At 41.0% G+C, this 13686-nt stretch overlaps 1 protein-coding gene across 1 annotated transcript in view; it reads right to left on the minus strand.

The window, feature by feature from the left end:
• The window catches only part of ANKUB1 (ankyrin repeat and ubiquitin domain containing 1), a 44375-nt gene that overhangs the window by 16117 nt on the left and 14572 nt on the right, over positions 1 to 13686 (minus strand). The window contains exon 3 of the mRNA XM_006876365.1: positions 10892 to 11108. Within this exon, the coding sequence (XP_006876427.1) occupies positions 10892 to 11108 (217 nt within the window). The remainder of the gene's footprint in view (positions 1 to 10891; positions 11109 to 13686) is intronic.

Raw genomic sequence — 13686 nt, forward strand, 5'->3', positions numbered from 1 at the left:
TCTGGGCAGTCCCCAAGATTTCTTTAATTGTCTCAGAGAGTTCTCTGGCCAAAGACCAGTGTAACGTCTGATAGATAATGCTAATAATCTCATCTAAAGTTATATTTTTACTGTGCTTTATATTTTCCTGCTTATTTCTGTGTCTGGGTGGTTCCTTAAAAACTTTGATGATCAGGCCAGAAGCAATCTGGGTCTGTCTGCTCTCAATGGTTAATTTCACCATATACCTTAACTCCGTCCAGTCACCAGTTGCCTTGGAAATATCATCACCAACATGTTTTGGAGACAAATCCAAGAGGGCCTATCTTGGGGACTAGAGCTGTTGTAGCCACAAGTTCTCCACTTGTACACCTAAGGTACATGACTTTGATCTCTTTAGGATCAAACATGGGTGGCATGGCAGAGGCAGTTGGTGTAGGATGCACCCAGATGCAGCCAACCAAAGAAAGTTGCATCTACAGTTCCTCTGAGCTAAAAGCTGAAAAGTTGGTTCCTTCCTTTATTGATGTTTTACATTATAACCTGTGAGCTTGAAATGGAAACCTTCCCTTATTACTCTTCACTATGGTTTTTGATTTCTCGACCTTGGCCTTGCTCTCCTTTGTAAATTGATTCTTATGTGCTATGCCTGTTCACCTACAGATCCTGATCTGAATTACTGACCTCATTCCACTGACCTGTCTCAACCCTGACAAATCTGGTCTTATGTTGGAAAGTTCAGTCTTAGTTGACTCCTATTGACAATAGATTTCATTCCTCTAAAGCTTCTTGATATAGTTGAACTTCTTTATAAAAGTTTTAATTCCCTTGAGTAACTATAGAAATAAAAGATTTTAAAACATTGCTCCATGTGTAATGATTTTTTTTATCTCCTGGCTTAAATTATTTACTATGTTTTAAATGTATTGTGAACATTTCCCACAGATGAGCATGGGGAAGCTGTAGTTTAGTGTTGTAACTCAGCCTCTTTGCTCCTCCACAGTTGAGTCCAAACAGCCTCCGTTAAAAGGACTAGCCTGCCTCTAGGTCCCAGGATCAATCGTGATTCCAGCAGGAAGAAATTGGTTATAATTCCAGGCCAGTAGTTTAAAGGTAGGAAGTTGACATTCTTGTTCATCCTGCTTAGATGCTGTTTCTAGTCTAATAACTTGCCTTATTTCTCCTGACCAAACCCCCTCCTGATTATGTCCCAGAGCAGAATCCCAGTATCTTATCTTACTGTTTGGGCTTTAGGATTGAGGATCTGCCTCTGTTATCTGACTTTTCTCTAGAATTGAAACACTACACTGAACTCTAATCTCTGGGGTCAAATTTCTGTTACATGTTTTCATAGCCTCCAGTGTCAATACCCAGTTTCTTTATTTTCTTACCTCTGTGTCATCCAGCCATCCCTACATGCATACATACATACATACATACATACATACATCACCTTGATTTCAAGTTCACCATCAGATCCTTGCAAGATTTCCCTAATGCTAACCCTATGCCTTATTTTACTTTACAACCATTTCCAGTTGCTAACTGACTGGACTAATTCTGGTCTCCCATCAGCAGTTTCATCTCAATATAAAAGAAACAAAAAATCCTCACCACCACTGGAGCAATAAATAACATCTTGATAAATGGAGAAAAGATTGAAGTTGTCAAAGACCTAATTTTACTTGGATCCACTATCCACACTCATGGAAGCAGCCGTCAAGAAATAAAATGATGTATTGCATTAGGCAAAAATGTCAGTTTGAGGACTAAGGAATTTTTAATAGTCTTGTATATATGTGAAAGTTGGACAGTGAAGAAGGAAGACCATAGAAGAACTGATGCATCTGAGTTATGGTGTTGAAGGAGAATATTAAAAGGGCTAGAAAACAAACAAATACTTCTTGGAAGTGTACAGCCAGAATGCTCCATAGAAACTGGGTGGCAAGACTTTGTCTCTCATACTTCATACATATTATCAAAAGGGGCCAGTCCCTGGAGAAGGACATAATGCTTGGTAAAGTGGAGGGTCAGTGATAAAGAAGAAGATCCCAATGAGATGGTTTGGTACAGTGGCAACAACAATGGACTCAAGTGTAACAACAATGGAGAGGATAGTGCAGGACTGGGCAGTATTTCGTTCTGTTGTACATAGGATTGCTATGAGTTAGAGTTAACCTGATGGTACCTGACACACAATGTCAACAACAACAATTTCTTCCAGGTAGATTGCATCATCCGACTCATCCATTCTTACCTAGGTGGGTGGGGCGAATGGTTTATACTGCGCTGCTAACCTAATGTTTGGCTGTTTGAACTCATCCAGAAATGTTGGCACTGTGGAATAAAGGCCCAGGATCTGCTTCCATAAAGATTACAGCTGAGAAAACCCTACGGAGCAGTTCTACTCTGTAGTACATGGGTCAGCATGCATCAGAATAAACTCAACTGCAATGGGCTTTGTTTTTGTTTTCTTAGGTAGTTGTCTAATCTCAGGCTTAACCTGTCCTTTTGTTAGCTGAGATCTGGTTTTTGAAAGCTATAAAGGTGGGTATCATTGCTTTTGATAACTGCCATCAAGTCTGCCCCTGACTCATGGTGACCCTATGTGTTACAGAGTAGAACGGCTCCACAGGGCTTTCTCAGCTGTAATCTTTTTGCAGACCTGGTGTGGCGCTGTGGGCTAAGGCGTCAGACTGCAAAGTCGTTTGAACTGCAAGGTCAGTGGTTCAAGCTCACCAGCTGCTCCTTGGAAACCCTATACAGAGTCTTTATGGGTTAGAATTGACTCAACGGCACGTAACAACAACAACAATCTTTTTGCAAGCAGTTTGTTAGACCTTTCCACTGTGGAGGCTGTGAGTAGGTCTGAATTGCCTAACTTCATGCCCATTGTTGTTAAGTCTGACAAGTCAGTTCCAACTCATATCAAACCTGTAGAAGGTTTCCAAGGAGCAGCTGGTAGATTTGAACTTTTGACCTTCTGGCTAGCAATCCAGCGCTTATCCTACAGCACCACACCAGAACTTGTTATCAATCATAAACTGCCTGCATCACTCAGGCTCCTTATAAAGAAAGCTTTACTATTTAAAACTTCCTGATCAGAAATAAGGCACCTCTCTAGTAGCGTAGTGGTTACGAACCGAGCTGCAAACCTCAAGGTCAGCAGTTTGAAACTACCAGTGGTTCCATGGGAGAAAGATGAGATTTTCTGCTCCCATCAAGATTTACATTCTCAGAAACCCCATCCAAGGTTGCTATGAGTTGGAACTGACTAGACGGCAAATCACCACCACCACCACCAGGAGTCCTGGTGTGGCACTGTGGGTTAATGCACTGGACTATAAGGTTGGTTGAACCTCAAACTCACCAGCCACTTATTCGAAACCCTATACAGGGTCGCTATGAGTTGGAACCAACTCAACAGCACCTAAAAGCAACAAAGAACAGGAGTCCTAGTGTAGTGCTATAGGAAAAGCACTGGACTGTTACCCTCAAAGTTGGAGGTTCGAATCAAGTCATGTATTTTATTTTACTTTAGTTCCATATCTGGTGGCAAATATTGCCAAAACTGTAACCATCAATTTCAGTTCATCACAACGAAGCTTCCTAATTCCTCAAAAAACAAAGATAACAAAGAATTTTTCTATTAATGTCCAACTTTTGAAAATTAAGAGAATTTCTAAGCAAGTTAATCAGCACTATTTATTGTCTATTCCTTCCATTCCTGTTGATTTATAATACCTTCTCTTTTTTTTCTTTTTGGTTACATATGAAATTTCTTTATAAATTTAGGAATTCGACTGGATAATAGAAAATTTACTTGAAAGTGTTACACTGCTCCAAAAAATACAATGAAAACATATTACTAAGATTAAAATAAAAATAATGAAACTTAAACTTCAGAATCCCTTACTACACGAGCCCCTTCTAATGTTCTATTCATAATTTTTAATTCTACTTGTTTTGCTTTTTCAAAGAAGATCAGCAAATTTTTATGAGCTTTATAACATTTGGATCTGCCCACTTTTGACTTGCATGCCCATCTACCATGCCAGGTCATACAAAACAGCAGGAACAAGCAACAGTGTCCATTCTAGGCTACTGTCCCCAATCTTTCTTTACATGTGCATTGTCTCTCAAGTTTTTGGATTCCTTATTACCTAAGTTAATAACTGACCATCAGTGTGGATTTTTAATTCCTGTGTGGTAGCAATTACTTTGGTTTGGACTTTCCCTACAATGGGGCTGAGGGGGAATAATCATTTAATCAAATAATCATTTAATCAAATCACATTTAATCAAAACTTAAATGGCACCAATGAAAGTAGGAAATAATAAAAATGTGCTGGGTAGACAGTATAAATTCTTAAAAAGAACACAGTTTTGAGTATGTGATTTCCATTATTTCACAACATGACTTTGAGCAAGTTACTTAACTTCTCTGAGCCTTACTGTTCTCGTCTATAAAAGGAATCAAAATGCCACAAGTGGTGGGTCACCTTGGGTCTAAGAGCTGGTAGAAAAACCCTAATGACATTCTGGAATTTCATTACTTATCTTCTTAATCCCTGCAATCTTTCTGCCTCCATCCACTTTACTAACTCTGTTTTCTCTGAGTTCCCCAGTGACCTTTAAGTCAGCTTTCCTCAGATGTTGTCTTTGGTATTTTACCATATTCCTGAAAAAAATGTCACTTCTTTGTCATCTATGACAGCAAAAGTCCCATTCTTTGACAGCTTTTGGTATCTCATTTTCTTACTCATCTTCAGTCTGTTTGCTCTGACCATAGCATGTCCTGAGCACTGGCCCATGGCATCACCTTCTCTATATTTATTGTCTAAGGAAAGCACCTCTCACATGGCTTTCCTCCCACTTCTTTGGGCGGGACACTTACAGAAATATCTACTGACTCAATATCATGTTTGTAGTGGAGGCGAATTAGAAGATCTTAGTTGTGCAACTTTACCACTAACTGATGAGTAAACTTCATGAAGAAGAAAACCTTGATCACTGAGTTTATTCATAATCTAATATGAAGACTCCAAAGTACAAATGCCTTCTCCCAATTTTTCCATTTTAGTAAGGATGCCACGACTGTCCTAGTGTCAGTTTTAGTGCTTCCCTCTCCTTAAATGTGGCCCAATGTGACATTCTGTGTCTAGGTTTTAATAATTGGTTTCTTTCATTATTAGTAACACTACTTACTACACAGTCCTCAGTGAATATCCAAATTATTGAGAGTGCCAGTTAGGATATCACACTCTCCCTATAACCCCCTTACTGCTCTTCTCTCTCTTTTCTAGATTTCACACTGCTCACTACCATATTGGAATCCTGGTGTGGTGCTGTAGGATAAGTATGTGATTGCAAGGTTGGTTTGAACCACAAGGTTGGAGATTCAAACTCACAAATTGCTCCTTGGAAACTCTATACAGCGTCACTATGAGTCGAAACTGACTTGACGGCATTTAACAACAACAACAACTACCATATCAATCTTCTGTTAGAACACTCTTGTTTGAGAACTATGGTTTTTAGTTGTAAACTGTATCAAGACCTAATCCTGTGACCTCAACCTCAAGACTCTCATCAACCTGACTTCAAATGTGATTCCCACTGGTCTTAGCCATGCTTCTCCACTCTACTCATGACAGTCTCCTCTTTTTCTGTCACACCCTGAGTTAAGATCATGTTTACAAAATGTGACTTCATGCTTTTCACCTGTCCTGGAAGCTTAGAATGTCACCCCATGGCTTTGTCAGATGATCTATATTCCCACAACTTTGTGTGCTCAATCCCATATTCTCTAGAGTGTCTTCACTTGAGTCTGCAGCTGACATTGAGCTGGCTTATTGGGTCATAACTGAGCTTTCTGTATATGTGCTTTCTACCTCTTCACTCTAAGGGCCCAGAATGAAGAGCTGTGTCGGATATTTCAGAATGCACTAGTATGGGCAATGACTAACTGAGCTACTTAAATCTTTTGTTCTCAACCTGAACCTGACTGCCTCTCTAAAACCTTATGATCTTACACTGCCTTTGGAGAAGCTCATGGTTCACTTCCAAGGGCAGCAGGAATAACTAGGGAAGGGAGAGAATCTGGAAGGGAGATTGATCAAGGATGCTTTTGTCCTCCACTTAAAACAAAAAAGGTGGACTGCTAGATCCAGAGGGCATGGAGGAAGGTAGAGTCTCCAGTGAGTGGTGTCCAGCCTGTCCAGGAAGGGCTGATGAAACAAAATATAGATGGGTCTCTTGTGATGCAATGGTGAATAATTGTTATCAGGACTGATTGTGAGGGTTAGAAATCTAAAGATGGACATTTTGTAACAAAGAGGGGAATGATTAATTTATCAGTCTAGGAGCGGAGGACCCTGGGACCATCAATGGAGAAGAGCGAAGAGCGGAATCCTACCCAGAGAGGTAGTGAGGCCTGGGATGGAGGCAGAGAAGACAATGCCAAGAGATGGTGGGGCTGGGGGCTCGGGATCAGGAGATGGAAAGGGGCTGAGGACTGTGGTGGGGGAGGGGGGGTGCAGATTTACAAGGTACACCCCTTGGTTGAGTGAGGATGCATGGACAGGATGATAACTATGCCAATGAAATGATGGATGATGGAATGAATGTAAAGCTGATGTTCTCCCATGTAGACTATCACACAATTCACAATAAAACATTAAAAAAAAAAAAAAAAAAAGGTCTTGTGTAGCAGATTTGCCTAATGAAAAAAAAAAAAGGTGGACTGGCTGCTTAAGGAATGCTATTTAAACTTTAAGCAAAAGTGTGAAGTAAATCAATGAACCATTCTTCCTGTCCTTGGGAGGTCCTTTCCTTGCTTCTCCTCTAAAGCTGTGTTTTCATGGTCAAACATGTGGTGCTTTAGGATAAGCTCTCGACCACAAGGTCTATTTGAACCACAAGGTCAGTGGTTCAAACTCACCAGCTTCTCCTTGGTAAATCTATACAGGGTCTCTATGGGTCAGAACTGACTTGATGGCACTTAACAACAACTACAAAGCAGTCTACCCTAGTGATGCATAGGACTCTAATTTTCCACCTGAAAATCAGTGCTCTTTTCCTCAGTTCCTAAAGTTCCCTCTTTCAGACAGTCATCTTAAGGGGTTGATGCATTGTCCTTGACATATCCTGAGCTAATCACTTAACCATCCTGAACATTTAAGAATCTGTAGAAGCTGGGGTTGAGCCAAGCAATTTCTAAATTTGCTTCCAGTTCTAAAACATCACATCCTGATCTGAGCAGGACAGTCCTGAACAATAGTCACTCTGAATTTTCTTATTTAGGGTTTCATTAAATAACTAGATTATATGGTGCCACTGGGTACCCTTACTCACGTCAGTCACCCTTATGTACTGGGCACAGCTGAGCCCCCAGCAAGCATGCAGAGCAGGTGTAATGCTCTGAGGATATGCTCTGCATGCTTTACAGCATAATGTTCTGAGGACAAATCCAAGGGAGCTTCTTCTGATCAAAAACAGGGTCAATAGTTGGCATCAAGATTTAGGGAACCTCAATGTAAATAACATGAAAGAATAATGCTAAACAGATATAATAATCAGGGGAGTAGCAATACATGGAAACTTGGCAGTTTAAAAAAAATTACAAAACAAAACTACTTAACTTCAGGATGTCTACAAATTCCACTGCAATGAATGTTACAGCACAACATTACCTGTTGTTGTTGTTAAGTGCCGTCGAGTCAATTCTGACCCATAGCGGCCTTGTATAGGGTTTCTGAGGAGCAATTGGTGAGTTTGAACCTCCAACCTTACAATTCGAACAGCTTTGCAGTCTGGCACATTAACCCACAGCGCCACACCAGAACTCCTACAATATTACCTGGAGATGTGCTATTTGCCATCAAGGACTCTTTCACCTCAAGCAATAATCACTATAAAGTTCAAGCCATTTTTCAGTATGGTTAAAACAAATCTGACAGTGCTTTGAGTTTGTCTTAATAACATATGGTGTTGGTGGAATGCTGTGGAGTTGGTTCCAGCTCATAGCGACCCTACATAGGGTTTCGAAGGCTGTAAATCTTTATGTGAGCAGAAGGCCTAATCTTTCTCCCATAGAACAGTTGGTAGTTTTGAACTGCTGACCTTGAAGTTAGCAGCCTGTCTCGTAACCACTGCTATGGAAATCCAATATTTAGAGATTTGTCATAATCTATCCATCAGGGTGGATGCTACCCTACTGAGGCAGTATTTTGGTCTGTACAGTATTGACCTTACACTTCTTAAAAAGTAATTTAAAAATATAATCAATAACATCTTTAAATGAGTTGACATAAGGCAAGGTCCAAATGTTTTGTACCACTTTGTATTAAAAAGGAAAATGCAATTGTGAATTTCTTTCTATATATGCTTAAAATATATATAGAAAGAGAAAATAAAGAAACTATTTTGAGTCTTGCTGGGGACATCTGGAATCATCTTGTAAAAGCAAGTTGGCCTTTGTTCTTGGTTCTTTCAAGCTGAAAGCAAATGAGTGAGGGCTGACCAGACCCAGAGGGACCACCTGGTGGCTCAAAGCTAACAAAACCTCATGAGGCATGATGTAATCTGTCATGGTTACATATGTGGCTAAGTGCTCTCAACCCTAAGGCTGATAAGCTTCCTGTTTGGTGACCATGCACAGGAAGATCTAAATGTGTCCCTCTTTCAGACATGAAAGTACTGAGCTGAGACCTCTCCTTCACCTCACCCTATGCATATCTTCATTTGCATCCTTTTGGTTGAAATACAGCTGTACTCATAAGTGTAGTACACTCTCCATAAAATTTGTGAATTGTTCCAGCGACTTAAACTCACAGGGGCAATGAGAGCTAGCAGGGGTTGGCATCTACCTATTTGACAATCTGCAAGGTGATTTTCTAACATGTAAACTTTGACCTAGTTCTGGGTTACTAGGGTTCAAGAAATGCTGCATAGGCAGCTGATTTGAAAGAGAGTGTCCGTCTAACTTGTTAGTTCTGAGCCTGCTCCTGGTGGCTAGGATCAGAGACAGAGAGTGCTTTGTGACTGGCTGGTGATGAGGATGGAGAGGTGGGAAAGTGAGGACTGGATCCATCCCCATATTTTGGGAATTGGATCACACAGTAATGAAGATGGGATTTGCTCACTTTGTCCCATGCTTAGTGTACCCTCTTCCACCTTGAGGATGCTTTGAGTAAGGAACCCTGGTGGCACAATGGCGTAAGCACTGGGCTGATAGCCACACGGTCAGTGGTTCAAAACCGCTAGTCCCTCCACAGGAGAAGGATGAGGTTGTCTGTTTCCATAAAGATTCACAGTCTTGGAAACCCTAAGGAGTAGTTTACTCTGTTCTGAATCAACAAATAGTTTGAATTAACAAATAGGCAGTGGGTCTCTTTTGAGTAAAGTTATGGAGACTTAACAGGGCTATGAGGCCATTCTTACTTCTTGGTCAGTCTAGAAATGCAGATACAAGAGAGGAATATTTCTAATTTATATCCACACTGCACTTACAGAGGTGTTAGTGTCAAACAATTCTTTTTTTGTTTTTTGTTTTTAAATTTTTATTATGAATTGAGTGATAGTTTACATGGTAGAACATCAGTTTTACACTCATCCTTTCGTATTTCATTTCATTGCAATGAGTACAATCCCTTCCATGCATCATCATTCAACCATTCAACAACATTTGCTTCTATTCCCTTTGGGTTTTTTTTTTTTTAATGTATACAAAAACACTCAGGAATATACAATCATTTACACACCAACCAAAGGACACATTCTGCAAGCCTGCCTCCTGGCTGCCAGCACACGGCCTTTCTATTTCCGTGAGTCCAGAGTCCTCAGCTGCTCTATCTCTCCATGTCCTCATCTGTGCCTTCATTTCTGCTGTTGCTACTTCTCTGGATAGGGTCCTACATTCTGCTTCTGTTCTTCTCCTTTGATGGTCCTAGTGTCCTCTGTTCCTGGAGTGTAATATTAACTACTCCCTCCTTTTTGTTACAAAATTTCTACCTTTACAGTTGTGACTGTCACAATTAGTCATGGTAACAATTACTCACTTATGAATCTTAAGAATCTTATCCCCATCTCCTTTTACCAGACCCATCTAGACAAGATGAAAACTATTCATTGGGGGTTCTACCTTCTCCTGCACATCTGATACTAAACTCTCCCTTGAAAACTTGTAAACCAGTCACTTCATGCTTTTATTGCCTCCCTTGCTTTTTAGATAGCCAATTCCTAAGTTGCCTGTCCCTGTCAATCCTGTGTACAGAGGAGTTAGGATTAATCAAACAATTCCTTATTTTTTTTTTCCCAAACAATTCCTCCTTCATGTTGTGATTTAATTGGTACATATTACGGCTCCTAAACCTTCTTAAAACTAATGTTTACTTGAGGAGAGGGAAACTTGGTGTCTGAAAGCCAGGAAAGGTAAGGCGACTTAGCACTATGCATATTTTTTGTACTTTTGATACTTGACCGTGTAAATTTATTTACTATTTAAAAATACTTAAGTAAATAAAATTACTGCTGTTAAGTGCCATTGAGTTGGTTCTTACTCATAGTGACCCTGTATAGGTTTTCTGAGGAGTGACAAGTGAGTTTGAACCATCAGCCTTGCAGTTAGCAGTCCAGGGTTTATCCTGTACCACCACACCAGAACCCCATAAATAAAATGAACAGGTTTAAAATTAAAATTCCTATCTTCTCTTGAAAAACTAGGAAATTCTGTACCAAGGACCTTTTAATGCTAAGTTGTTATTGTGTGCCATCAAGTCAGTTCCAATTCATAGTGAGCCTGTATAGGCTCTCCAAGGCATGGCTGGTGGGTTGAACCACAGACCTTGCTTTTCCTACAGCACCACACAAGGACTGAGTTGCAACTGATATCAAATGTAGTGGACAGTACCTAGTTCTGTCTGGTAGTCTCTGAGGGCGTTACAGTCATACATCTCCTGTCCCTGGGGAGTCCGGAGGCAGTACACACTCACAGGGAAGCCACATCTCAGGGTTACCAGTGTTCTCAAATCAGACACTTTGTTACCAAGTAGGGTGATGCTCTCCATTATTGGCATTGTCTCTTGTGTTACAGCATTGAACACGTATAGAGTCGGCTTGTCTTCTTCCTAAGGGGAGAGTAAAAGAGCTTTCGAATAAGCATGTGGAGGTTTTACATGTGACTTTGAGTCCCTCGAGTTCAAACAACACTTTGATGCAAAGGGTCTTTGTTGTTGTTGTTAAGTACCGTAGAGTCGGTTCCGACTCATAGCGACCATGTACAGGGTTTCTGAGGCTGTAAATCTTTACGAGAGCAAAAAGCCTCATCTTTCTCCCATGGAACAACTGGTAGTTTCTAACCGTTCACCATCCGATTAGCAGCCCAATTCATAACCACTATGCTACCAGAGGGTCTTTGCTTCCCTGAAAGTGCCCTGATTGTAGTCTGACTCTTGCTCTTCTTGGGGGTATTACAGAATCTTCCTGCTTTGAATAAAGTGTACAAGATTTGGCAGGGCTATGAGATCCTTCTTACTCCTCAGATACAAGAAAGCAGTGTTTCTAATTTATATCCACACTGTGCTTACAGAGGTGTAAGCTTAGAACAATAACTTCATTATACTGTGATTTTGTTTAGAAATGTTTTGGAATGTAAACTGGCATTCCGTTTTTAAAAATCCTTTCTGAGAGCTTATCCCTGAGGACCAGACCAGAGTTCAGGGTGAAAAAACTGTTTTGCTTCTTACTTTATAACCACATGTATAAGGGAACTTCAAAAAGTTCATGGAAAAATGAAATTAAAAGATAATGGAGTGATAGACTTCCGGCAAAGATAGCAAACTAGGCAGTCACACTACACGGACCCTCTACAACAAAGATGAGAAACCAAATGAAACAGATACAGATGAAAACTCTGGAACCCTGAACTTCAGAGGAAAGGTTAGAAAAGTGCTTGTTAGGAGGGGAAACTGAGCAGGGATGACGAGAGAGGAAGGCTAGCGCATGACTGACCAGAGGTAGTTTGACCATCGTGTGAACACCTTTGGCAACTGAAAGTGGCCTAGCAGAGCAGATTCACACAGGCTACAAGAAAAGGGGTGAGTCCTTCTTTTTCCTCATGCCTCTCTGGTAACCAGAGATATGGTGAGCTCCCACCCTCATCCACCTCCAGCACTGACTCTGTTCTCCAAGAATTTGGAGCCACATGGTTAGAAGCTACACCATTATGAGGTGGGGACCAGCTTTACTGCTTGGGTTCCTGGATTCAGGCAGACTCAGCTCCAGAACTACAGAACCCATAGAGCCACCAGACCAGCATTTAACCAGTTATCCTGCTCGCAAGCTGCCCTGTGGTTCTAACAGACACTGAAACCAGCCCCATCAAGGCCTTCCACAGACTACTTTGTGGATGAGAGTCCCCTGAACATAGAAAACATTGAAGCCGATAGGAACTCTATGCATCTAAGATCAGGAACTCTGCTGTCACGTCCTTCCTATACCCACTTCATGGCTTGCAGGAGCCCCACAGAATGTTCTCTTCTCAGGGTCCAAAAAAATGCTAAAGGTATTCTTTGAACTGAGAACCAACAACAGCACAACCTGAGATTACCATACATTGTCAGGGACAGGTTAGGACCCATGGGCTCTAGGCTACTCTAACCCTGGCTTCATATCTACCCCTTCCCTGAGTCCTCTCCTACTAGACAGGATCAAGAAATGGGGAGGGTGTCTGTAGTCCAACAAGAATAGTAACATTTGAGAGGAACAGCCTGGAAACAGAGATACGTATAACAGGACCTGAAACCTCGATAGAGAGATGCAGCTGGTCACACCCAGACAGCCCATGAACATAGTGCCTAGAGCTGACAACTGCAGTAGGCACTCCATGTCCAAGAAGCCTGCACCCCTTTACTAAAAATTAAATGAATATTCCGAGGTAAATAGTGATGCATACTCAACCTTGGAACAATAGGGCTCTGGGATACAGGGATCTAGGTATAGCTTGGAGAGGGGAAATAATAGTAAAATCCTTGACTGCCTTATGAATATTACTTTCCCTTGCCTACTATTGTAAAACAGACACTTGAGTGGAATAGAAAGGAATGTTGGGAAACATGATTAGAGAAAACTTGTAAGCCCGCCTTTAGCCTACAACTGATTGGAATACCTAAAAGGGGTTCTACAACTTGCCCAGTGACATAGGCCGCATGCAAAGCCTTTACAGAGTATAGCATTTTAGGTGGAATCCTGAGTCCCATCCACAACCTTATGAGGTGAGACATTCCCACTAGAAGGGATAAGCAGACTGGAACAGCTACAGTGACAGATGATGCATCTTCATGATGAACCTGACCTATACTTTAAATACCAACAGAGAGGGAAAGAGTCTTTCAAATCAACTTTCAACACTATCCTCTCTGTACACAGGGTAGATTAGGATCGGCAACCTTGACATTGGCTACCTAAAATGAGGGGGCAATAAAGGCACAAAGTGACTGGCTTACAATTTCAAGAGGGAGTTTAGCTTAAGAGTATGGGGGGAAAGAAAGAGTCCCCACTGAATAGTTGTCATCTTGTCTACATGGGTCTGGTGAAAAGAGATGGGGATAAGATTTGTAAGACTCAATAGTGAATAACTATTATCATGATTAATCGCGACTGTCACAATTGTAAAGGTAGAAGTTTTGTAACAAAAAAAGGGGAGTG

This window comes from Chrysochloris asiatica, unplaced genomic scaffold (genome assembly GCF_000296735.1).
Source record: "Chrysochloris asiatica unplaced genomic scaffold, ChrAsi1.0 scaffold00376, whole genome shotgun sequence".
Lineage (NCBI taxonomy): Eukaryota > Metazoa > Chordata > Mammalia > Afrosoricida > Chrysochloridae > Chrysochloris > Chrysochloris asiatica.